The sequence below is a fragment of the Trachurus japonicus genome, chromosome 11 (assembly GCF_045865225.1).
Source record: "Trachurus japonicus isolate A0001 chromosome 11, Traja_1.0".
NCBI lineage: Eukaryota > Metazoa > Chordata > Actinopteri > Carangiformes > Carangidae > Trachurus > Trachurus japonicus.
The window spans coordinates 11,888,483-11,916,404 of record NC_140917.1 but is presented as its reverse complement, the minus strand read 5'-3'; the positions used below and the strand labels follow the sequence as shown (position 1 = coordinate 11,916,404).

At 39.8% G+C, this 27,922-nt stretch overlaps 2 protein-coding genes across 2 annotated transcripts; one reads left to right on the top strand and one right to left on the bottom strand.

Moving 5' to 3' along the window:
- Positions 1 to 192: 192 nt before the first annotated feature.
- LOC146978297 (uncharacterized) lies at positions 193 to 27,922 on the bottom strand. Its single transcript, XM_085790980.1, has 5 exons — positions 27,603 to 27,922; positions 15,293 to 15,379; positions 14,886 to 15,073; positions 2,861 to 2,959; positions 193 to 1,759 (listed from the first exon to the last, which is right to left on the bottom strand). Exons 1-4 carry the CDS (start codon positions 27,667 to 27,669, stop codon positions 2,882 to 2,884), a joined length of 420 nt encoding a protein of 139 aa, XP_085647106.1. The 5' UTR covers positions 27,670 to 27,922; the 3' UTR covers positions 193 to 1,759; positions 2,861 to 2,881.
- On the top strand, positions 6,799 to 7,951 carry LOC146978298 (uncharacterized). The gene is made up of 2 exons (XM_085790493.1): positions 6,799 to 7,735; positions 7,938 to 7,951. The coding sequence occupies exons 1-2, from the start codon at positions 6,799 to 6,801 to the stop codon at positions 7,949 to 7,951; spliced, it is 951 nt and encodes a 316-aa protein (XP_085646619.1).

The following is a 27,922-nucleotide window of genomic DNA, read 5'->3' as shown; positions in this document are numbered from 1 at the left end:
AAAACACTACTAAACTAATCAACATTTCTATGTTTATTGAAATATTTTCAAAGAATTTGTCATTTTATGTATTTTCAGCAACATGTTTTTGTTTCATTGTGTTCACTGTGTCCAAGGAGTGTGTGTGTGTGTGTGTGTGTGTGTGCAGCAGGACAACTACACTAAAATCATTGATTAGACACTGTTCAAAAGTTTTAATTCATTTTTATTGAAAAACACAAGCAGACAAATATTACACAGTAAAGCAAATATAAATCTGTTCTAGATTGTTCTGAAAGTCGTATCATGTGTTTGTTCGCTACTTGTTTGTGTTTTGATTAAAAAAAAGAAAATATATTTCCATTATTTACTGTAACATTATAAAACTTTTATTCTTATATTTTCTATTTCCTGAAAAAACAAAACAAAACACTAATAAACAACATTAATCTGGTCCCATAAAAAGCTTTTCAAGATAAAAGCAGGATGATTTCTCAGGACTTTTATTTTGACAGAAAAGCAGCAAAATACTTCAGAGGTTAAAATATGACATCAACTGGTTTGGTTTGGTTTGTTGTTGTTGTTAAATATTTGAACTTTGGTCTTGTTTTCTTTACTCAGAACAATTTATAACAAATAATAAAAACATGATAAAATAAACTGATAAGTGCTGCTCGTTTCCAAAGTGCCGCTTCTTTGATTCACAGTGAAACTGACGTGAAAATGTTTGTGGAGATAAAAAAAAAAAAAAGGAAAGTTTGAGTAAATGGGTCAGAGGAAGTGAAACCAGACACAACGGGAAATTTCTCTTTGTTTTTTTATCATTTAAAAAAATATATTTTCTTCCAAATCCTATAAAATCCTATAAAATATACGGTGAGTGAGAGGGTTTCACACTGTGAGTTGTCGGAAACATAAACACATGGAGGCTCATTAACGACACAACTGAACAACTGACTGAGCAGAAACCACAACAAAGACAAAAACGGTGGCAAAGTTGTATAACTTTTGTACAATGGTCCTGATTTCTGACAGAAAACAATAAAAAACACAACTTAATTCATTAAAAAAAGTCTAATTTCCAACTGTCAATTGGATGAACATTTAATTCATCTAGATGAAACTTCACAGTAAATTTTTTCTGGGATTAATGAGTTAATGAGCATCACTTGGACCAGGCCCAAAGTCTATACCCTAATCCTAATCAGGTTTACTGCTTTTACATTCTTTATCTTTTTTAATAAATCTTCTGTTAAATAACAATATGTCATTGCCAGAAACATAACTTGATATTAAAATGTTTTTACAACATGATTATTGTTGTTATATTGCAGCTGGTTCACTGATCGATCACCGTGCTGATGAAGGTGTTTTGTATCTTCAAATCAACAGTTTTGTCATTAATGGGCTTCCATACTCACACTCACACATGTGACCGTGTATTAAAAATGTTCATGTTTTGCATCTGTTCTGTTTCTCCAACGTTCAAAAAAAAAAGAAAAAGAAAAAAAAAGTGATAAGCTGTGAAAAACATCCCTTTGAAACGTGATAAAGTTTTTTTTTTTTATATATTCATAAGAACTGAGGTGCTGATAAAGGTTCGTGATTGGCCGAGCTCCACCTGGTCCCACGCCGAGGTGACGGACAGGAAGCTGCTATGTGAAGGAGGAGGAGGGGTCACTCACTATGTGCTGGGGTCAAAGGTCGCAGAGGGAGCAGCGACCCCCTCCCCACCTCAGACCAGGTGACCCTCGCTGGTTTCTAATGCACCCAACAACATCTGGATGGCAAGGAAGAGACAAATGTAAATAAAAGTAAATACACTGTAAACACACTTTAATTAAAACGAATCAATATTATTTTCACATTACGTTTTAATTTCTACTTCAATGTTCATGAATGAAGAATTGAATCTCAGTTTAGGACACAGATCATGACGCATTGTTCTCATATTACATAATTCTACTGAGGAGTAAAAACGTTTCATCCTCTCCGTCAGATATTATCGACGGTTTGTGTCGTAAATGTCAGAAGCTGCAGGTTTAATTCAGGACAATCGTCAAGTGAATCTGTGGCATCTCAACACTCGCAGTGTGTCGTTCTGTCTTTAGTGTCAAACTAAATAAATTTATATTCATCACAGTGAAAACATTTAGTCTGATCGATCGTGTCGGCCTCAGCTCCTGAAACTTACACATGATTTTATCTTTATTATGTTTGATATAATCTAATATAAATTATGATGATTGTACATATTATTGATTTTAGATATTATGTTTTTATTGATTTTTTCCTCAGGTGTTTAATGTTTTTTTCAGATGCAACGAGAAACAAAGACGACGACGACGTCTTAAACCCTGAGACTCGAGGTCACAGGTTGTGTTTGTGTGGCTGCACCATTACTGTGTGTGTGTGTGTGTGTGTGTGTGTGTGTGTGTGTGTGTGTGTGTGTGTGTGTGTGTGTGTGTGTGTGTGTGTGTGCGCTGATAACTCAAACACACACACATCAGCTTCAGATGAGAGAGGCTGCAGCGCCTCCTGTTGGACAAACTACAAACTACATCTACATAGCAATTCAACACAACTGTGAAGCTGGAAAGTAAATGTAATGTACTTTTACTCGAGCTGTAGAACAAGAAGTACTCGTACTTTACTTGGATACAATGGTGGAAGAAGTACTCTGATGTTATACTGAGGTAAAATTATGAATACTACAAGTCCTGTATTCAAGTATCAGCATCTAAATATACTTCAAATATCAAAAGCAAAATAACTCATTAGGCATTTATCAATTCATCAATTAAACATTACTGTTTATTTTCAAAATCAGGACTTGTCCATTGTGTGTGTGTGTGTGTGTGTGTGTGTGTGTGTGTCTCACCTGCTGAGTGTGTGTCTGGTCTCATAGTGTGTGTCGTCGTAGCTGTTGCAGGTTCAGACTGATCAGGATCACCAGAGTCCAGACGAGCGTCCTGATTCCCTGCAGACACAAAAAAACAACACACCGTCACACTCAGACCGATGCAGCTGCAGAACATCTGGACCAAACATTTTACACCTGCAGATTTATTATTACAGAACCATTTAATGTGTTAAAAATGATTTATACACAGACACAGGCACCGTCGATCTGTGTGTGAAACGTAAACTGGTTCAAATGTAGAGAACAACGCGTTCCTGTTGTGTCGACATTAATCTCTGCTCAGCGATGATTCAGTCTGAACTAGGGATGTCACGATTATAGATTTTCTTGGTATGATTATTGTCAGAGAAATAATCACGGTATTACGATTATTATGTATTAATTAATTTCACAACACTTATGTGTAAATGTGTAAAATCAAATATAGTCTAAATAATTACAATGCTAATTATTTACACAACATATTTGAAGTATCTATTAATAAAGGACCAATTATATTCCTCAGGGGAATTAATTGTCATCTTTACCAAATGTTTACGTTTATTTTAATCGTTTTTTTTTTGTTACAAATGACACGGAAACTTTTAAATTCCTACCGATTCATTTACATTAGGTAGATGGACCAGTGTCTGTGCATTTACCTTTACTTTGGCGCACATCTGTCAAGATGGTTCTGACATAATCTTTTTTGGAAAGTGACGGTATTTAGGGATCTTTGTGATAAATGAATTGTGCCGTTTAATACCAGGATTAATTGTGAAAGCGAGTAATCGTGACATCCCTAGTCTGAACTGAAACTCTGAGAAGAACTCAGGGTTTTACACTTCAAGGCGGTGTAGTGTATTATTTACCTGAACTTTTAGCTTTAACATCATGTATTATGTTCTTCTTTTTATGTGTGTCCTGTTGTTCACATTTTTCCCGTGACAGCCTTGCATAAGGTCGTAAACTCTATAGGTTGGATCCTGTCTCATGTCCATAAACGACAGACATGAACTGCGTATGTTAAACATTTATAGGACACGTAATGCCTGTCATGATAAGATATAGATAAGATATAAGATAAGATATAAGGTGGAGTTTTGGAGTTAGAAAGTATATAAGATCATGGTTTTGAGCCTTAGGGAAGAAGATCCCACTTTGGCACCAGGGATGCTTCAGGATTCGGCATTTTTGTACACTGTTCTTCTACTTGTTAATAAACTTCTTTTTTGAACACAAGTGAAGACGTGTCGGCGGTGATCCCTTCTTTTCATCAACACATCAATATACCACAATTTTGGCGTCACGAACTTGGGCGTGTTTGTGGCCTCTCAGCGTTGGCTGGCAGCTCCACTGGGCCGACTCCCGCAACAGCCGGCTTCTACTAAGGGTGAGTTTTTCACACAAGTGTGCGCTGGTTTGCTCGTGGGAGCTGCTGTCTGTTTGCTGTTGGGTCACACCGTTAAAGATCTTTGTGTGGGTGATTGTTGTTCTGATGATTAGAAGAAGGTTATCGTTCTAAATTTACCTAAATTTGGGGGTTTTTTGGTTTTTGTTTGCGTTACGGGCAACGCAAAAAGGGAAATAGGGATTTGGGGTAAAAGTAAAATAGGGAATTTGGGGTAAAAGTAAAATAGGACATTTGGGGTAAAATGGGTATGTGGGTAAAGAAAAGGGGTAAAAAGGGGATTAAGTAATGGGTAATAATATAAGTTAAGAATTGTTTTTAGTGGGTTTAAAGGAACTGGGGTTAAAGAGGGTTAACTAAAATAAAGGGATTAAAGAGGGTACATTTGAATAGAGGGTAAATTTGAATACTTGGTAACAGAGGGTGAATTTGGACATTTGGTTAAAGAGGGTTAATTAGGATATCTGGTAAAAGGGGGGTAAAATTTGAATAAAGGGATATTTTGGGGTAAAGAAGAAAGTTAAAGGGGGTATTTAAAGAGTAGAATAAAGTTAAAAGTGGGACAATTAAAGAGAGAGATAAAATATAGGGAAATTGAAATAGTTTTCTAGTTAAAAAGAAGTTAAAAAGTAGAAAGAAACTGCAGTTATTAAGCAAGAGAAATATGTGATCACTTACCGGTACATTTGAGTGTTTTGTGTTTGTTGTCTATTATGTTTTGTGTTTGTTGATTTTGTTGTATATGTGGCTAATGTGATAGACTCTATGTTGAATAAGGCATAAGAGGTAATATAACTTGAGAAACAGGAGATATAATAATAGTAATAGTAATAGTAGTAATAATGATAATATATACATTAATAGGAATTTATGAGATAAGATATTTTGTCTAAAATAAATGAACTTTTAAAGGACGTTTGATAGAATATATGAGCTCTCTATGGGGACTTTTTGGTAGAGATAAGCCTCTGTTTAGAGGACTTTGGAAAATAAATCTGTAAGAAACATATGAGCCCTGGAAGAAGGACTTTTTTATGTAGTGGAGAATTTTTTGATAAAGCCTGATTAACTTTTTTATCCAAAGGATACATCTTTCAAAAATAATGCATTCACAGAATGTCTAGGGGGGTGCAGAATAAAAGTATTAATTTTACTGAATTTTAAAAAATAGTATATAAATAATTGTTTAATAAGTTTTGGCGGGTCCGAAATATATTTACATCTGGTTATGTTGGCAACGTCGGCATGGAATGATCTCTGTGGCAACAGCATTAGAACGTTGATGTCATGTGTCGACTGCTGTAACTGGCGACCAGTACAATGGAAGGTTGGAGCGAGAGCTACTGGCCAGGAGGAATTAAACTTGTAGCTATCACCTTTAAAGTGAGAATGTTTTTATAAAATTATAACGTTCCAAAGTTATAATACAGAATTTTTGAAAGAAAGGAAAAGTTTGCAGTAGGAATGTGCATCTAGTGATTTTATAAAGCACTGAACTATTTGTCTGTCTTCCTTTCATGGAGCGAGAGTTCAAGGAGGAGACCAGAGCCTAAGAGGTGTGTCTAGAGGAGGACAGAGGACAGCTGGCTTGGATCACAAGGATTGAGGCTTGCGGACAACAGTGCATGCATCTGGATCCAGTGATCAAGGCCAGTGTGATTTTATCCACAAACTCTTTGTAATACTAGTTGCTTTTAAATGAAAGTGTGTACATTTGGTTGTACATTTAATTTTATTAGTAGTATGGATTAACAGAGTGCATTTATTTGCTCACATACATAAAACCCAAAAATTGTATGTTGTAGTTATTTAGAAGGAAGACTTGGCAACTGACTGATTAATCAAGGCTAACTGATGTTGAGCTTTTGTAATTTGATAGATCTGATAAGACTTTGAATTCCTTTGAAGTTATTTGTTTCATCTTTCTTTTGTTGACCTTGGCAATACAGAGGTTATAAATGAATTAATCAATAAAAATAAACTAAATAATATTTAATTAGTTAAGTTAAAGTTAAGCACAAGAATAAATGGGAGCCATGACATTGATAAAATAGATGTAAACAATCCAAAAGTAGTTACTGCTGTTGAACTAGTAGAGTAATTGATTATCCATGGTTAGTGGAAGAAACTCTCAATAGAGATATAATTTAAACAATAAAGTTGCTGGTGTCCATATATAAGGTGATCGGAAAAAATAAAATAATAAAAATAAATAAATAAAAAATCAATAAAAGATATTAAAATATATATATATATATAAAGAGAAGAGACAAATAGAGCTTGACATTCTCCAGTTGCTTGAAAAGGAGGGTCAAAGATGGATAATGAGAATCCTTCATTTTCAAGAAGGCATGCCAAGAAAAAACCTCTTTCTAGGGAAGAAGAAGAGAGACGACAAACTTTAAGTAGGATTGATAAAAGCATAGATCAATGCCTTAAATATTTGGACCAATACACCACACCAAAAGGCCGGAGATTGTTACAGGAACAATTACAGGACTTGCAAATGCAAAAGAAAAAGTTATTGAAAAAAGCCTCCCAAAAATCACCAAGGAAGGAAGATAAGTCTGATAAGATCTGTCCGGTGGTTATCAGAGGACAGAATCTGGTGTATAAATCTTGGGATGATACAGTTATGCAAGATTTGTTTGAGAAATTACCCATTCTTCAAGATGGAGCACATCCTTGGATTTTAAAGTTGGAAGAGATTATGTTGGGAACGAAGCCTACCATGGGAGACTTTAAGAGACTTCTGGTAAACATTATTGGGGTTCCAGCCATGGAAGAGATTTTACAGAAAGCTGGATATAATCGATATGTGGGATCTACTGTGAATGATTCAGAGCTGTTTGCAGCAAATAGAGGTCGATTGTATAGAGCGTTAAGAGATACTTTTCCAACAAATGTACACCCTGATAATATTCATGTTGAATCATTAGGACAAGAAGAAAATCCGAGATCCTATGTGTCGAGAGCCTATCAGGTATGGAGAAATGTTACAGGGAATGATCCAGAGGAGAGTCAGCTGGAACAATCAGTCTTGCGAGCTAAGATTCAGAAGGAGTTGCCTCCGTCAGTGAGGAGCAAGTTAGCAGAAGTGGTTGGCTTAGGGAGCATGACAAAGAGTGTTTATGCAGATCACATAGCATACCAGGTAGAGCTGTATAGAAAGAAAGAGCATGAACAGAAGGAGCAAGATCAGGAGATCCTCAGACAGCTCAATCAAATTCAATTGGTGGATAATAAGAAGGAGGAGAAGCAAGTAGTTATGCAGAACCAGCCTGAGACAAATCAGTCCATGCCACAGCAACAGCCACAGCCACCACCACAGCCAAATCAGTGTCAGTGTCAGGCATCACAGCCTTTATCAATGGTTCCTGTAGCTTATAATGCACAGCCAACCTTTGGTCTGCAGCAGCAGGCATGGAGAGGAAGAGGTCGAGGTAATTTAGGGAGAAGAAGAGGTCATTTCAATCCAAATTTTCAACAAGTCCCTGAAGTGTGTTATATCTGTGGACTGGTTGGTCATTTTGCTCGTGAGTGTAACAAACCAGGAGGAGGAAATTTCAGAGGGAATTTCAAAGGAATCCCAAGAGGCTTTAGAGCTCAGCCAATGACATTCCGAGGACTGTTGAACCCTCTCAGGGGTCCGCAGCTAGGATTCTAGGGCTGCCCAAAAAAATCCGAAAGGGAGGTGTCAGTTGGTACCTCTTACAAAATTAATTGAGCTCTGTTACAAAAAACAAAAAACTACAATACCTATACTGGTATCAGGAGCATACACCTATCTGTTCTTTTGGGAAGAGATGATTTGTGCTCTGTGATGACACTAGCGTTGAAACCAGTTAATTTGTTCTCCTTCTACGTCTCAACTGTCCACTGCATTGGCTGGCATATTATTAAAACATGATGTAAACATTTAGGAAGTGCAGGGTAAAATATCAACATCAGGATAAGGACATATTTTGACTTATACTTGTCTGAATGAGGTAAATGTTGCAGTGTTGAACAGCCACTTCTCAACACTCGTGTTATATTGTGTAGTAGCCGATTGTCAAACAAATAAAAGTATCAAATCAAACTAATCAAAGGACCACTGTTGCACCATAAGTTGTGTACGCGGATGGGAAAAACATAATGTCCAAACAAATGTCCAATTTCAACAAAAAGCGTGGTTTATTTAACCAAAAAGCGAGCAAACAAAGAACAAAGAAAATTCCGGTGCCTCTCCCGCTCCGGTAAAAAACCATTTGCCCACTCAGGTGCATGCTGGTCCCTTACCGATAGCTTACCTATATAACTTCAGGTGCCCTCCTACCGTGTCCAAATGAAACAAAACACATATAATAACCAAGAAACACCTAAAGTAAACAAATAATAAACTAGAATACTAATAGAAATTTAATCATAATGAAATCAAATAAATTGATTAAGAATAACCAAAACTAAATACTCACTAAACAAAATACTAAACTAAAGAGCACTAAATACTACAAATAAATAAATAGTTCCAACATATTGTTTTGATTTCTGTTGATAGTAATGAAACCTCATAGAATTCATAAGTTGTAGTTTAGCATTTATTGACCAAACTGACATGCATCAGATGCTAAAGTAAAGAAAGTAAAATTGCACTGCTTTGGCAGTAACATGTAGTATGAGCAGAAATTTGAAGTCTAAACGGTTGTTGTTTTCATTCTCCATCTTTTCCTTTATACAGTTAAAGAATTATTGTTATTGCCATAGTGTAATAAAATGAAGCGTAGGCCTGCATAACAAATCTTTCTAGTATGTTTAAACTCATTGTGTTGGTAAATGTTGATTAGTTGGTTTACTGTTGGGGAAAAAAAAAATCCTACAAGTCTCACTCAATTATCCACAAAACTGGCTTTCTCATACTAAAATGAAATAGGACAGAACATGACATGTTAAGAAAATTGTGTGTATCCAGCGTAAGTGTGGGATCCACTACTCACTCAGGTCAACGGCCCAATTTGAGCCAATGTGTGAGGCTGCTGCCTCTTAAAGGTGTACAGAAATGGCCGTTTGTCCTGTTTGTCGCGCCGAGTTGTCACGAGCTGCAACACGAGTTTACCCGAGTAAGGAAAACGAATTTGATTGGTCGTTATCGAGCGGGCGGGATATTCAAAGCTTTGGGCGAGCCCGAGCTCCGTGTGTGTGTGCGTGTCTCAGACGTTTGAATGACGGATTACGGATCCAATATCAGTGGCTGGTGAATCGTGTACAGGCTGACGTATAATCCGTGCGCCTGCATTATCCAATGCGAAAAAAAAACTACACTAAAATACACACTTTCATCCCGGATTTACTCAAAAATAGAATTTTGCACAAAGTTTGGCCTACATCGTCTGATAGATGAGTTATTACACTAATTTTATGACCCAGAGTGGGCTTAAATTCAATTTTCTTTTCTGTACACCTTTAAAGTTCCAGTATGAACAGTATAAAATGTATAATTAAATAATACAAGGAAAATTAGAAATTTAGCAAGCTTACTATACTTATTGCAGTAACATACAGTATATCAAAAGAGCTTAATTTACACAATATGAAGTTGTGTGGTTACCTTAGATAGTTGAGACAATTACAAACAGGAAGCTGTTCTTGAAATAAAGAAATAGTTATGGATAGACCGAGGTGACACTTAAGATTCTATTGGTCTTTGGTGAATCATGAAGGATTGCTAATAGTGCTCACTGACCTTTTAGGTCTGACGATTCAAGAAGCACATGGGTTGGCCCATGTTGCAAGGGGGGAGGTTATAGTATGGATTTTATTTGTTTAAATAGATTGATTGGGTTATAACCAGGTGGATGCTCAGTCACTTGTCAAGTTAACCAAGTTTTGTCAAAAAATTTACAAGGTTTTTGCCAAGTTTTTGTCTAGAAAAGTCATATACGAGGACTTCTAGATTGAACATTCTTAGATAATGGATGAGAGTCTGTGGATAAAATTAAAAGAAAAAAAAAAAGATTTTGTAACAATAGGGATTTAAGTGTGATGTGTTTATGCGTTTGATGTTTTAATTTGTATTTGTTGTTTGTTGCGGAAGATACTGCTGTGTGTTTTCTGTCCTCTTAGAATGATATTGGAAGAAGACAACCATAAGAGTGATTCTTCAGGGACCCTGAGTTCCTGAAAAGATGTATCTGATTGTGGACAATGAAGAATGGACTGAACATGAACTAATGAAGTCTACAATGGGAACCGGACGCTGCGAAGGAGCTGCAGTGTCTTGATAATGTGATTTTATGTTTTCATGTTTTCATGTATGTAAGTTTGCTATTGTCCATGATATGTTTTTGCTAGTATGTGGATATATTGAAACCTCAGATGTTTTCTTTTCTTTTTGACGTTTAGGAAGAGTAATGTTAGGCAGGGATAGTTCCAATGGAGGATCCGATGGGTTGACCAGCCTGAAATTGGATATTGCTTGATTTTATTTGTCTGAGGTCTTCATATGTATCTACTTGTGTTATGTCATATAAGCTTTAAGAATTCTTTATTTTTGATTGGTATGGAGTACTAAAAAGTGGTTGCCTAAGGCAGAGGGGCCGTGAGAGAATTTCCTGTCTTGATTGTTTGATGGAAATTTTAAGAAAGATTGGCTGCCTGGCAGGTTTTCGCTCTCACACTCCACGAATTGTTTTATTGCTAATTATTGTTTTGTTGTTAGCAATATATATATATTTAAGTATCTGTTAGTTTCATTATGATAATCATTAAAGTGTATGATATCTTTTTTGTGTCGAGACTCTACGAGCCTCGAAGGGGGGAATATGTAGTGTATTATTTACCTGAACTTTTAGCTTTAACATCATGTATTATGTTCTTCTTTTTATGTGTGTCCTGTTGTTCACATTTTTCCCGTGAGAGCCTTGCATAAGGTCGTAAACTCTATAGGTTGGATCCTGTCTCATGTCCATAAACGACAGACATGAACTGCGTATGTTAAACATTTATAGGACACGTAATGCCTGTCATGATAAGATATAGATAAGATATAAGATAAGATATAAGGTGGAGTTTTGGAGTTAGAAAGTATATAAGATCATGGTTTTGAGCCTTAGGGAAGAAGATCCCACTTTGGCACCAGGGATGCTTCAGGATTCGGCATTTTTGTACACTGTTCTTCTTCTTGTTAATAAACTTCTTTTTGAACACAAGTGAAGACGTGTCGGCGGTGATCCCTTCTTTTCATCAACACATCAATATACCACAGCGGCAAGAAGATGGATGGATTATTAACATCGGGTCTGTAAATCCTCCTAATCAGTTCGATCCAGATGTTCTGCAGCTGTTTGCCAGAAAATCTGTGGTTCAACTCGTTGGAAAAGAAGGAACATTGTTCTGATTGATGTCCTGCTGTCACTGACTTATAACACAAAGTGATTTATTAGATGTTAATAAAACTGATAATTAGCTGATAAATCTTTTATAAATGGAGCCGGATCTGTTACTTCAGTTTTATCTTCTCATTTGAAACATTTTCCACTCCTGAACAGCTGCACAGAGCGTCTGTAACCTGAGAGGGAAAAACCCAGAGCAGGAACGAGACTTTTTTACTCATTTTATAGAAGTCACTGCATGCATCAACCTTAAAGGGACAGTTCACCCAAAATTCAAATTTTGGGGCCTTGGGCCTTCTCTGAGTTACAGCGGGGTCCACACAGCAGTATTTGTCCATGATGGTTGTGAATGAATGGTGCTCACTTTTCTTCGTCCAAAAAGACACACCAAAAAACATCCAAATACCTCCATACTGCTCGTCTGTAATGTCCCTCTTGTATTGAAGCCCCGACATGAGAAATTGTTCCGCCGGAAGAGCAGTGAACTGAGACACTGGGAGCTTCCGCTACAAACAAGCTTAAAATATAGACTTATTAATTTTTTTTCGGAACAATTTCTCATGTCGGGGCTTCAATACAAGAGGGACATTACAGACGAGCAGTATGGAGGTATTTGGATGTTTTTTGGTGTGTCTTTTTGGACGAAGAAAAGTGAGCACCATTCACAACCATTATATAGACAAATACTGCTGCACGGAGCCCCGCTGTAACTCAGAGAAGGCATGGAGGACTCTGAAACTTCTCCCAGCTCTTATTAGTCGACATGAGGGTGAGTAGATAATGAGATAATGAAATTTGAATTTTGGGTGAACTATCCCTTTAAAACTGTAAAAGTGTCCGAGAACACAACGGAGAGCTGAGGGTGAAGAGGGCAGAGCGTCCTCGCGGGTCCTGAGGTTTAAACAAAGACGAGACTCTGATGTTTTTCCAGCTCTGGAAGAACAATGTGTGATTTTACTTTTCTTCTGCGAGGAGCCGAGCGCTGAGACTCATTTATCTGTGGTCCACATGTCTCGTCGTCCTCGGAAACATGACAGACCGTCCTCAGACGACTCAACCGCTGAAACCGCACGGCCTTTAAATGACAAACTGCTTCTCGCTGTCTCCGTTCTCCGGCCTTTCGGCGTATTTACAACATCTAGCAGGACAGAGTTACACAACATGCGCGACTAAGCCCTGTGCGTGAAACCTTGACTTGCTATTTGTTTTTCATGCAGAAATCTGATCATCTGATGTGTGCTGACGTGTGTGTGTGTGTGTGTGCAGCAGCTCTTGCTCGGTGAGAAATAAAAACACATGATGACATAAACGATAACACACGAGCGTTGTTTTCATTTTGTACTGTTGGTTTAACTTCTCTCACATTCTCTGTTACGACACGTTTCATTTCAAAGTGTTGGATTTAAAGATATTAAGAGAGTGGTTGTTGATGCTGGCAGAGATCGACTTCACATTTATAGGAAGCAGATGGACACACACACATACACACACATACACACAGTGTTAATAGAAACCAGATGCTCTCTCAGCTGTAACGCGTTGAATCAGCAGTTTTTAAAAATAATCGCCGTAGGAAAAATGAGCGAGAATCATCTTCCATCTTTAAGATCATCACATCGTCGGGTCCTTCAGGTCCTTCAGGTCCTTCAGATCTCCCACCGGCTCTGACTCAGGCTTCATGTGATTTATGCGAAAGCTGGAAAGCAAATCGTGTAGCTACTACCAGTCTGGAAGAGTTTGGCCTGGTGTGAAAAGACGTTTGGCTTTTGGATTAAATTTCAGAATTCACCTAAAATGCACTATGACCTTTACATGTGAACTCAATTGAATCTTCTCTCAACTTTTGAATGCACATGTCCAATTGTTCAATGTTTCAGTCCTTATTGAATAACATGTTCTGTTCTCTAACAAGATGATTAACCACAAAAATCACAAGCACCGTCTGATTTAGTGGTTCAGTTCAGTTGTCATTGAACCACTAAATGTTCTGGTTCAATGACAGTTTGTAGACAGTCCTCTTCTCTCTCCCTCTCCTTGATTTGTCATTGTGGCCATCAAGGCATTTATGGAGCAGCTACAGTGTTCAAGACAAGTTTCCCTGAACGGGACAATAAAGTTTATCGTATCGTATCCTCTCCACCATGTTCACATGTTGACATCATGAGACCAAGACAACACTTTGATCAAATTGATTGAGTTTTTTGTTGTGCTATAGCCACCACTTTTGTTAGCTTTTGTTTGAGATAAAGAAATGACCATTGCATCCTTCTACTTAAAAGGCTTTCATGATAGAAAACCACTGTAGCAGGAACTTTTTATAGGGATATTCTTGTCAAATATCCCTAACTTTTTGTGAGTAGTGTATATTAAAAAGCCTTCACCGCGTCCATCGCTAAGAGAGGAAAACTAGAGCGAGCTCAGGTTTCAGGAGTCGTATCTGATGGAGACGTGGATTTGTGAAAGTCTCCTTAGTGATGACCTCAGATTAAATGTTCGGGTCAAGATGTCACTGCACGACCTCTGGTTTATGACCTCGTTCATCCAACATTTAGCTCAGGATTGAGTTAAACCTGAGTTTAGTCCAATAGTAGTAGTTTATTCAAATTTGTGTACAAATTGTTACAGTCAGGCATCACAATCAATCAACCTTCAATAATGAATTCCTTAATTCAAACTTAATTCATAGTTGTTAAATAGATCGAAAAGGTGTGATTCATCTTCTCAATTAATTAATTCTTCATTTCAGTTAAACCTTTGGAGCTATTTATTGTTTCAATGTGACAGAAAGTAGCAGAAATCTTATAATCAACAGATGAAGCCAAATAATTAATCAGCATTAAAGTTGCAGTCAAATCTCAAATGTCCAGTCCTGTTTATAACTTTCTATCATTTGTGTTTTGATTTCTTTTCAAACTGTGGTTTGTCTGACTTTGAGTTTATTTGAGTCGATATAAAACGGGTCGAACTTAGGTTTAAGTGAAGTCCGGGCAAAGCCTGAGCTCAGGAAAGTTAATCTGGTTTAACTTAAACCTGATTTGACTTTTTTTTTTTTTATGTTATTCCTTAAAGTTTGAGTACAAACATTGATGATGTTGTGTAATTTGTTTGTATATTCAGACCAGGGATCTGCTGGGATACGCTCTTGTTTGACTTGGGTTTAATTAAGCCTGGTTTACCTCAGCTTTAAGTAGGATTCAGTGGATCAGATATCTACGTAACTCACCGGAGAAACAGGAAGCGATGCAGCGTTATAAACGTCGACCTTGGCCTCCTCTGTGGTTGCTCTGGTCCTTGTTGTGGGAGCGGCAGTTGGTCCCACGGCCTCGTCCTGCCGTCCTCCCGTGTCCACGCCCTCGTTCTCATCAACGTACTGCTCCTTGAATTTCTCCAGATCTTCATTGCTGGTGTTACCTGTGACACATCAACACCAACACCGGTAATTTAACGGTTACACCTGACACAGACAGACACAAATAATAGAGAAAATGTGCAGTAAAATCATATCCAATGTTCAAATCAACTAACAAAAAACTATTTCTCACTAATTATGTCATTAATTTATGTAAATCAATTAAATACTATATAATCTGTCTGATATGTGCAATGTGTAATGTCTAATGTGTAACTTACTAAAGAAACTGTAATCGAAGGTGGCGTTGTAGTCGTTATCGTAGTCTGGGGCCGGCGTGTAGTCGTCGTACTCCTGAGCCTGACACACTGAAAACACAACACACAGAGTTTAAACACAACAGAAAAGGAAATAACAATAAACAAAGACATGAAACACAAAAGATGATGGTCAACAAGCTTTTTTTTGTCACATTTATGGTGAATTATTGAGGAATTTAAGAGTTAGCTTCAAAACGTCAATACGCCGGCTATAATGCGCTCTTTTGTTGGCTGTTTTTGCTCAAAGTGACAAATTTCTTGCTGGTTTTCTCTCGTATTGAAGTGGGCAGTGAAGTCTTATGAAACCAATAATGTGATTTTTCCAAATGATGGATCGTTCTGTTGTCTCAAACCGATTCAGGTTTCAGTTTATTTTGGGTTTTTCCACCTCTGCACGACACAGACAGTCAACTTTCCACCATCTGCCTTCAATACAGTCAGCGAGGAGTGTATAAAGGAGTGTGCTGGTGGGTGTCTGGGAGTGTTTTGGCCTCAGAGCAAACTCTCTGCATGTTTCCCCTCATTGTTGTTGAGGTTGAATCCAGATTCTCCCATACAGTAACAGTACGCGGTGCAAACCCAGCCCAACTGCACACACACACAGGTACCGTCAACACGTGTTAATAATAATAAACAGCCAACATACACACCCTCGAATCCCCAGATGTCTTTGCAAAGTGGAAAACTAAAACTGGAGTATTTTATGATATTTCACTATAGAGCATTTTATTTCCTACTGCATTTGTCCCACAGCTTTTTTCATATTGTTATACAAAGCAAAATTGACTGAATGATAGATAAGTAAATGGTAATAATTCATTGTGTTTTCCCCCAAACTCTATAATAAAATCAACTTTTGGGCAAAGTGGGACATTCAAGTCACACTAGACATTTTTTGGGGTTTCTTGATGATTATAGGTCAAACAATCAAGCCGTTGTGAAAACAGCTAGATGATGCGCTCCGACACATAATCAGTTTTTCAGCTGATACACCGAATGTGTTATTATAAAACTCTGCATTACAGCTGGATTAAGTAAAGGGTCCGACCACATTTCCATTTCCTGGAACAAACAGGCACAGAGCCGCAGCGGTGGAAGAAGAATTCAGATCTTTGACTTCAATAAAAACAACGATGTTAGAAATTCTCTAGTATATACATAAAAAAACCATATAATCATTGCAGCATTTTACTTCTCTCACTTCACATCTGAACTGTAATTACAGTAAACCATCTGATGGCAATTTACTCTGTGGTGCTGCTGCTGCTGCTTGTGATGAGGGGTTCAAACTGGAAACTGCTTCAATTTAAATAATGTGCTGTATGTTATAAATTTATCAGGTTTATTTGTAAAATTTTAATATAAAATGATCTACATTACGTTGGGTAAAAGTCTTTGAAATGTTGAATTTTTAAGCAGCAGAAAATACAAACTCTGACGTGTGTTAATGTCGTTAGATACTCTCACTATTGCAGAACAGCGACATTATGATTCAACTTAACAAAAACTGATAATTAGGTGAAATCACCACATCACGTCTGTGGAGCTCACACGGCCGTCAGGCGACCGGACGACTCACAAGTGACAATCAGGTGATGTCAGTGTGAAAGGTTAAAGCATTGGACTGATTCACTCTTGTCACAGATTTTATAAACTGTAGGAATGCGATTCCACTTGTTGTAATTGCCATGATTTTATATTTATATGGATTTACTGACTAAAGGGCGCCCTCTTGGAGGTAGAAGTATATTCATATATGCTGTATTTGCCACTGGCAGCTTTGAGACATATAGTGCATCTGTATTTGAACATTGTGTGTCCAAGCCAAGGGGGGAGTTGTGAAGACCACTTCCGCATTCAAAAAGCTGCAGTTCCCGTCTGGCCTCTGAGGGCTGGGACCAGAAGGGAGCTACTCCAATTGAGCCCCATGTTAAAATAGCCGACTTTACAGCTTAAAAAAACATATTTACAGCCTGGTGCCTTTTATTTTTTTGTACCACAACCGTTTTAGTATTGTTTAGGCTTCAAATTTGTGCATAAATTACGTTGAGTGACAGGTTCACAGAGAGTTTACCAGCCGTTAATTGGTTGCTTCGAGTTCAGTGGGCGGGTTCTCAGCCGGCTAACCACCGCACCTCTCCAAATATGGCAAGTAGACTCCACCTAAAATCCAAGATGGCGCAGTTCAAACCTCCGTAGTAGCGGCACAAAACAGACTCCCCCAAACCAGTGGGTGACGTCACGGGTGCTACGTCCATTCTTTTTACAGCCTATGGTCCAAGCATATTTCCGTCAGTACAATAAATAATAATGTTGTGACAGTTTCTATAAATTAAATTCAACCTTTATTCCCACACTGTACAGCCGAACCATGACACGATGCATAGATTTAGTGATCAGGTCGTTCAGTGACACCAGTTTTCAATGAAATATTATATATTCTTGTAAGTTAAAGAGACCCAGAGGAGTTTGTTTTTGGTTCTAAAAGAGTCTCATATTAATGTGGATGAATCTACGTTACCCACTTGTTAATGGGTCCATTTTCGATAAATATATCGTTTTGTCTTTATTATTATTTTGATATCATTATTTAGTGGTCGGCTCGCCCAGCATTTCATACTTTCGGTTTCCCGGACGCTGCCCGACGGGTCATGGGAATAACGCAGCCGGATCGCCGTTTATAGTCGGAACTACGACGGTATCTGATCGTCTTCGAACCTCCGACTTTTGTTCTTGATTACTGAAAACTTTCTTGGCAAATGTTTTCACTTTTGTCCGTCTTGCGTCAGTCCAAAAAATTTCACTGTGCGCACGGAGGCTCATGGGAAAATCGCTTTCCAAAAGTCCTGGTAGTCCCTTTAAATATATCATTAAATTCTCAGCGAAAATTTGCTTGGACGCACTTTACATGTGTGACCTGTGTGAACATCTGTAGAAACGTTTAAAGTGTGTCGCTGAACTTTGTAAAAGCTAAAATGTTCATATAACGGCACTTTTAGCTACCAAGTTAGGCTTTAAAGCAGATAACAGCGGCACGGCCGTTTCGGCTAATGCTGTGTTCAAGGCAGGCTTTTGAAACCGTAAGTTACAGCTTCAAGTCACAACTACGACTTGGTAGCGTTCCAGGTAACCCGTAGCTCGTGTTTTTACCGTCCTGTTGTCTGTGAAAGTTCCCTATAACGGCCACTCGTAACTTCCGACCCGTGAACTCGTACCAGATCGAACTGGTATGACTTCACAGGAAGGAAAAACACAAAGTACGAGTTTCCTTGAACGCACCATGAGTTAGCAGCCCCCGCCCTTGTCAGGCATCAATTGGTCCTCGTGCTACGTCACCACATTCACGCGCATCCCTTGGCTGCACACACAGCCCTTCATGCCGTTCTCTCCCCTCATTGGATAACACTTGTATCCCACAAGGAAAATTTTCTCCTCGGGTTACAGCAGAGCAGAGTGACGGAGAGACTCGTGTTTAGGCTGAAATACTTCATGTAAGTGATTGCTGACGGAAAATAGGACTATTTAGGACTTATATTAACAAAAACATTCCACTGATATCTGCTTTAAGTGAAGGTAATTTGCTTTTCTTTTGTCGTGTGCTGTACAACCGACTGTACAACTGACTGCTACATACATACACTCTGTTCCTGTTTCCAGATAATAAATGCCGCCACCTAAAGATAAACAAAGCAGACTCGTGGTGCAGCGCTCTTATATCTGAGTGTCTGGTAAACCTCCACCGCGCTGCAGTTCACTGTGGTTCACTCCGCAGGCTGGCAGCCTTCTGCACCACAGGGGAACGCAAGAAAAGCAAATACTGCACATGTCACAACCTCACAGAAATGACACCACGCACCAGTCGAGGGACAGAGACGAGCCAGTGGTGGCAGAGACAGAGAGAGAGAGACCACAAAGACACACACACACACACACACACACACAAGGACACACGGAAAACCACTGAGACGCTTTAAACAAACTGAGTGTCCCTGAGCTGCAGAGCGACGTTATTAATACACACAAGGTCCAGTCTGACTGTCAGCGCACACACTGCACATAAATTAGATTACAGTATGTTAACAACGGGCACATCTGTCGTCTGTCGTCTTCTGAGACTGATAAGAAACACACACACACACACACACACACACACAGAAACACACACACACACACACAGAAACACACGCACACACAGTCTGATATGGGAAACTCTCTGATCCCATAGAATCTCCTCCCTCAGCATTCATCATCACTGTGTTTTTATGTCCGTTTTGTGCGTTTCGCTGTGTTTTTGTTGCATATTTTTTGCAATGTTTCCTTTTACTCTATTCTCGCGTTCATTCTTTAAATGTTTCAGTGTGTATTTCTGTGTGTTTTACAGTGCGTTTCTGTTAGAGTGTTTCAGGGCATATCTTAGTGTCTTTAACTGTACGATTCAGTGTTTTTTCCCATGTTCCCATGTTCTAGTGTGTTTCAGTGTGTGTGTATGTGTGTGTGTGTGTGTGTGTGTGTGCATGTGTGTGTGTGTGTTTCCCGCCCTCAGTCAGTTTCCACTCGATTGAAACCAAACGACTCAGAGCATCGTCCTCCCCGACTCCCTCCTGACAGTGTTTTACAATGATCGTCCTCCTCCCTTTTCAGCTGTGATAAATTTGACCGTATTATCAGACAGGGTACCGTACCCCCACCAACACACACACACACACACACACACATGTTACAGTGCCCCTTCGTACATTAATCACAGATGCTTTACATTTTTTAAATGATCTTCAAGTACCTCGTGGAGGATTTAATGAAAACGAGTCTCGGCCTCAAGGCCTCAGTCAACGTCTCTGTCTGCAGCAGCGCTTTTATTTTGAAAAACCTGTTCATTCCTTCACTTTGAGACCAGCAGTTAACCCTCCTGTTTGATCCAATCTGTTCCCTTCTTCCATCCTTCCTTCTTTCCTTCCTTCCTTTCTCCCTTCCTTCTTTCCACAATCCTTTCCCCCCTCCTTCCTTCCTTCCTTCCTTCCTTCCTTCCTTCCTTCCTTCCTTCCTTCCTTCCTTCCTTCCTTCCTTTCCTTCCTTTTTCCCTTCCTTCCTTTTTCCCTCCCTTCCTTCTTTCCACAATCCTTTTCCCCTCCCTTCATTCCTTCCTCCTTCCTTCTTCTTCCTTCCTTGAACGAATCTGTTCCCTCCCTCAATCTTTCTTTCCTTCCTTTTTCCCTTCCTTCCTTCTTTCCCTTCGTCCTTACTTCTTCCTTCCTTTTTGGCCCAATCTGTTCCCTCTCTCCTTCTCTTTCCTTCCCTTTTCCCTTTCTTCTTTCATCCCATCTTTCCCTTTCTTCTTTCATCCCATCTTTCCCTTTGTCCTTCCTTCCTTCCTTCCTTCCTTCCTTCCTTCCTTCCTTCCTTCCTTCCTTCCTTCCTTCCTTCCTTCCTTCCTTCCTTCCCTTCATCCTTACTTCTCCCTTCCTTTTTGACCCAATATGTTCCCTCTCTCCTTCTCTTTCCTTCCCTTTTCCCTTTCTTCTTTCCTCCCATCTTTCCCTTTGTCCTTCCTTCCTTCCTTCCTTCCCTTCATCCTTACTTCTTCCTTCCTTTTTGACCCAATCTGTTCCCTCTCTCCTTCTCTTTCCTTCCCTTTTCCCTTTCTTCTTTCCTCCCATCTTTCCCTTTGTCCTTCCTTCCTTCCTTCTTTCCCTTCGTCCTTCCTTCCTTGACCCAGGAGGCCAACAGCAGTTAAAACCATCTCACCACCACCTCCCTCCTCCTCCTCCCCCTCTCCTCCCCTCTCCTGGAGCTTTCCATCACATCACATGATCTTCATCGGCAGGTGCAGCTTCACATGTTGCAACTGTGCAAAAAGTTTTTACAAAATCCACAGAAAAAACATTGAGAAACTAAACCGTGACTAACGATTTAATTCTTTAATCACTTGCTTCGTTTTTTTTTTATTTTCACAGATGACAAAACAGGATTAAAGTAAATGATGAAGTGAGATCGCGTGACAGGGCGGGGAGTGGGATCGCTGACCGTCCCGACCGTTTTCAGCTGCTGGACTCAAATGGAGCTGAACAGGAAGTTGTTTTTCTAACGTCCTGATGTAAAAAAAAACGTGGAGTTCAGAGACGAACAAGCCGCCTCGTCATGTTTTTAATATGACAGAGAGTCTAAAGGAATGTAAACGCCGTTTTTTTCGTCGCAAAAAAAAAAAAAAAAAATGAAACGCTGCAGCCAGGAAGTAAATCACCCGACCTGCTGAACAGCGGAGGGTCAGAGACATAAATCCCACTGTCGTGTTGTGTGATGCACGAAGAGAAGAACAGAGGAACCGGCTCATGTTCGCTGGAGCTCCGACCTTTAAAGGGGACATATTATATATATTATATTCTGCTCATTTCTCCTTCTTGACATGGTACCTTGATTTCTAAAAGTAATGTTAGTAACATGCTTTGGTCAGAAAAACCAAAAGATTGAGCACAGCTGGTTCTCTACGCACCAGTTTCACAGCCCTCTGCTCTACACGGTCGGTTCAGGATCTTCGCTCTGGTAGCTGAGGTAACCATGGTAACCATCACCCGGCTTGTGATGTAATAAGTCGGGTGAAATTAAAACGGCTTGTTTAGAGACACATTTTCTGTTTACAAAATGTTGACGTAGTTGTCAAAACTGACGTTTAAGGGGTGAGGAGGCAAATACACAAACTAGAGCAATGAAAAAGTGAGTTTCACATAATATGTCCCCTTTAACACAGAGGAGTGGGTGAAATAATGAAGGCAGGAAGAAGAAGAAGAAAAGAAGGAGGAGGAAGAAGAAGAAGGTTCAAGGTTTCTTTATTAATACCAGCTTCCTTGAAGAAGAGAAGGAGGAGGAAGAAGGAGAAGAAGAGAAGGAGGAGGAAGAAGAAGAAGAGAAGGAGGAAGAAGGATAAGAAGAGGAGAAAGAAGAGGAAGAAGAGGGAGAAGATAAGGAGGAAGAAGAAGAGGAAGAGGAGGAGGAGGAGGAAGAAGAGGAGGAAGAGGAGGAGGAGGAGGAAAAAGAGGAAGAAGAAGGAGAAGAAGAGGAGAAAGAAGAGAAGGAGGAGGAAGAAGAGGAGGAAGAGGAGGAGGAGGAAGAAGAAGAAGAAGAGGAGGAAGAAGAAGAGGAAGAGGAGTAGGAGGAGGAAGAAGAGGAGGAAGAGGAGGAGGAGGAGGAAGAAGAGGAAGAAGAAGAAGAAGAAGAGGAGGAGGAAGGAGAAGAAGAGAAGAAAGAAGGAGAAGAAGAGGAGGAGGAGGAAGAAGAGGAGGAAGAAGAGGAAGAAGAAGAAGGAGAAGAAGGAGAAGAAGAGAAGAAAGAAGGAGAAGACGGAGAAGAAGAGGAGGAGGAGGAAGAAGAGGAAGAAGAAGAGGAGTAAGAAGAAGGAGAAGAAGAGGAGGAAGAAGAGGAAGAAGAAAAAGGAGAAGAAGAGGAGAAAGAAGAAGAGGAAGAAGAAGGAGGAAGAAGAAGAGGAGGAAGAAGAGGAAGAAGAAGGAGAAGAAGAGGAGGAAGAAGAGGAAGAAGAAAAAGGAGAAGAAGAGGAGAAAGAAGAAGAGGAAGAGGAGGAAGAAGAGGAGGAAGAAAAAGGAGAAGAAGAGGAGAAAGAAGAAGGAGGAAGAAGAGGAGGAGGAGGAAGAAGAAAAAGGAGAAGAAGAGGAGGAACAACAAATGAAAAAGAAGTTGATGTGCTGATCGTCTCAGGAGAAAAGCTTTGATGGAGCGACGTGCTGAGATGAGGTGTGGTAGCAGCAGGTACACAACACTACACAACAACACTACACAACAACACTACACAACACTACACACAGAGTCCTGGTGTGTGTGTGTGTGTGTGTGCGTGTGTGTGTGTGTGTGTGTGTGTGTGTGTGTGTGTGTGATTAAATGCAGCTCGGCTTCACGTCGACGTCCAGCAGAGAAACATCAGCAGCGATTGAACGTGAAGCTGCAGGACACAAACTGAGCTCAGAGGTCAGATGGTTGTGATTCTTTTTAAAGGAGAAACACGTCATTAAACAACACACACACACACACACACACACACACACACACACACAACACACACACACGCACACACACACACACACACACACACACACACACACACACACTTCCACAACATGATGCTACGTGACACCGTTTCACACACAAACACACACCTCATCTGGTTTTACATTCAACTCCCAGACAGACAGAGAGTAAAACCAGATGAGGATCTGCAGGTGATCCCTGAAACGACGTCCTGCTACTGCTGCTTCTCCTGGTTCCTGTTCCTCACACACACACACACACACACACACAAACATATAGACAACATATGCCGCATACACTTTATGTTGACATGAGTCACGAGTTGTTGTAAAACCTGTAACTGCACTGTGCAAAAACTCAAAATCTTACTCATGTCTTGTCAAAATGTCTCAATTTTAGTCAAAACGAATCTCTTTCCACTTAAAATGTGACTCATCACCTAAAAATTAACTTTCACTTCAGTTTTCACTTGTTTCCAACAAATTTTCAATTGAAATAAGTAGAAAAATCTGCCATTGAAAGCAAGTTTTTTTGTGCTTGTAATAAGAAAGAAAAACTTGCTCCATTGTCAGATTTTTCTACTTATTTCAAGTGGAAAATAGGCTTGAAAAAAGTAAAAAAGTGTCTTAAAACAAGCTTGATGAGTCTTATTTTAAGTATAATTAGATTTGTTTTGAGTTTTTGCAGTGTGGTCGTGTACATATTTAAATTTAAATCTCACTCTCTCTCACCCACTGGGTCGATGGGAACTGAGGGGGTGGGCTGCTAATTGTTACCAAACAGGAAGTGTGTCATCACTAACATTATGTCAATCACATCGGTGGAGGGAAATGAAAACCAGCTGACACACACGGACTCATACACACACACGGACTCATACACACACACACACACACACACACACACATCACCTGTCAATCAAAGTGTGTGGGCTGGACTGCGGTCATTTCTTCTCTGGAGGTAAAAGAAGCAAAAGAAAAATAAAGGGAGGTAGGGAGGGAAGGAAACAAAATGATGTGAAGGTTGGACAAAGGGGGAAAGGAAAGGAAAGGAAAGGAAAGGAAAGGAAAAGGTTATGAAGGGGAGAAGAGGAGGGAAGGAAGGAAGGAAGGAAGGAAGAGAAGAGGAGAGGAAAGGATACAAAAGAAGGAAAGGACAGGAGCAGAGGAGAGTAAGAGGAAGTTAAGAAAATAAAAGCGGCGGGGGGTCAGTGACAGAGTGGGGGCCGTTTGTTGGCAAAGTCACATGATCCAGACAAACTTTACAAAAACCAGCTGTTCAACACGCACAAACACCCATGTACACACACACACACACACACACACAGTGAAATTAAATATGAATTAAATCTAAAACAGTGTTGAGTTCAGGGACCGCAGGTTCCCTCAGTTCCTGTCAGTGCTGGTTTGGTTTCATCACTGACCTCGCTCTGAGCCCCGGCTGCATGAATGAATGAGTATTAACAGATGCCGTCTCATCTTTTATTGTCGTGTCAGAGCGTGTATTTATCTTTTTACACGTTAAAAGGAAAAGACTTTTTGTACGGAGCGTCGACAGAGCTGGGAACTTCCAACACAATAAAATAAAAGCTGAGGCAGCAGCGTTCACTGCCATGAAGAACAGATCAGAAACTGTATCGAACACAGGACACGACATCCTTAGTGAAGCTGCTGCTGCGTTTGGCCAATCACAGACCTGCACACACATGTTCCTCCTGATGGAAAACTTTTGTAATGTCTGCACAACTTTTCTGCCGTTGATAATGATTTAATTACCTTCTGACAAAATTCTTCTGTGAGTTTAAAAAGAAAGCGTCTAGTTCAAACGCGCGGCCGGTGGGAGCAAACCTGCCTGGCAGAGGGTCCGATCCGGCCCTCAGGATGAATTTGCCAAGTGTGAAAATTACATAGAAGACAGAAGAGGCATAATATTGTACATATTTTTATCAGGAAATTGCAGGTTGTTCGTCATATGTTTTGTAACCTTAGCTCATTAAAGGAAAATTCCAGTCATTTTCTAAGTAACGCTCTACAGCTCTAGGTCCCCGAGGGCGACCATTAGAAAAAATCAGAGAAAAATATGTGCAGCCCGGACCTAGCTCTCCTCCTGCTAGCTGCGCTACACTGCAGTTAAACAGTGAAGTAATGGGGGCAGTTCTTCTAACCACGACTTTGGCCTCGATATAATGCTCAAAATATCACTACACATGCTTTGCAACATCCACCAGTTCCTCACCACACAACACTGAGTGTGCGTAACTCTGTTAATGTGAGGGAGCAGTGTTAACGTGTGTTTTTATCACGTATCTCTGTTTACGCTAGCTTCCTGGGTAGACCTTACTAGTCGACTGTCGAGCTCAGGACTGTTTCCATATCAGCAAAGACAAAAGCGTGAGGAAAACATGGATTTAGGAGGAAAAAAATTATTTTGGATGGGAAAAAAAGCAGTTATATTCATATTGATTCTTTTTTCCCATCCAAAATCATCTTAATAATGCACAAAAAAAGGAAATAGTAGGTTGTCATGATACTATTTTACTGGTTCGGCTCAATTGAGATCAAACTGCGCTGTTTGTGGCCCCTGAACTAAAATGAGTTTGACACCGCTGGTCTAGTGTCACTGTTACGCTGACGACACCCAGATTTACCTCCGTGACTGACTGACTGAACTCAGGCTCTGTCTCCAGGACATGAAGTCCAGTCTGAGCCGTTTGGTCTCTTATGGACTTCCATGGACGAGTTCCTCAAACATGACCCTCACCAGAACCTGAAGGATTTATCATGTTTTGTTAAAACCATCGGTCCAAACTCGAGCTGATGAGGACGCTCATGAAACTGTTGATGCACAGGTAGAAAGAGAAAACTGATGGATGTGTAGTGAACAATATGACGTCTATTTTATTACAAAAAAAAATGGGTAACCCTTTAATTTACAGGCCATTAATGAAGTGATAATGTCAAGAAAAAGCCAAGAAATAACGATTGATTGCGTCATAATATCTAGAAATATATATATATATAAATAACGGTGGATTTCATAGTCAATTTAGTCAAGAAATAACAATTAATTTCATAGAAATAGCCCAGAAATAACGGTCAATTGCCAGGATTTGGTGGAGGAAAATTCCCCAAAAATTCAAAGCATGAAAAGCATGTGTAATCTTTTACCTTTATGAAAAACATGACATTACTATGAAATTGTTATTTCTAGGCTATTTCTTGACATTTCTTGGCTATTTGTAATTAACACATAATTAATTAATTGCAGCCTGTAAATGATCAACTATAACAATAATAAACTTTATTAATATAATTATTTCACAAAGAAAGTGACAAAGTGCTTCCAACAACAACACTAAGTTGCACAATAAAGACTAAGACGGAGGTTCAGTGACCCAGGTAGCAGGACTCCCTCGTAATCAGAGTTCCCCCCTGCACGCACACACACACACACACACACACACACACACACACACAGAAGGTAATGTGAAGTTTCTGGCTCATTAGTATCTGAAGCTCCGTACACGACCGTCATCATCATCCATCAAACGACCACAGACGAACACAGAACCACAACAAAGAGGCACGAAGTCGCCACAATGAGACACAGCACCGCCACAACGATCCAACACCACCACAAACATCTCGATGTGTGTGTCTGTGTGTGTGTGTGTGTGTGTGTGTGTGTGTGTGTGTGTGTCTGTGTGTGGCATTGCCTCACATCTGTCTACAGCTGCAAACAGCCGCTGGTTATGGATGAGAGAACATTAAATTTATATCACTGAATCTGTAAAGATGATGATGATGATGATGATGGTTTGTTTTCTACAAACCAACAACTACAACTACAGGACAGTTTTACTGCTGCTGCTCCATGTTCAACACCAACACAACACAGTTTACTACACAACAACTTTGTCTCTCTGTCACTTCTGTAAAAAAAAAAAGTGGTGCACGTACAAGAACTGCAGGGGATACACACACATACACACACACATACACACATACACAGTCACACTGGGAGAACAGGAAGTTAAACAGCTGCAACCCACTCACTGATCACATGAAGAAGATGTCAAACACACACACACACGCACACGCACACGCACACGCACACGCACACGCACACGCACACGCACACGCACGCGCACGCGCACGCGCACAAACACACACACACACACACACACACACACACACACACACACACACACACACACACACACACACAGTGCAGGACTCACCAGTCAGCAGCAGCAGGATCACTGAGGCTCCACTCAGATAAACAGAGAGAAAACTGAGAGTGGACATGATTCACATGCAGCAACTGAGAGAGAGGGAGAGGGAGAGAGTGATAGAGTGATAGAGTGATAGAGACAAAGACTGGGACAAAGAGAGAGAGAGAGAATGAGAATGAGAGAGAGAATGAGAGGACAGAGATGTGATGTCCTGACCGACTGAGCTCTGAATGAACAGAGAGAGAAAAGGGGGAGGAGAGAAGGAGAGAGGAGGAGGAGGAGGGAGGTGTGAGAGAGCGAGGAAGAGTAGTAGGAGGAGAAGGAGG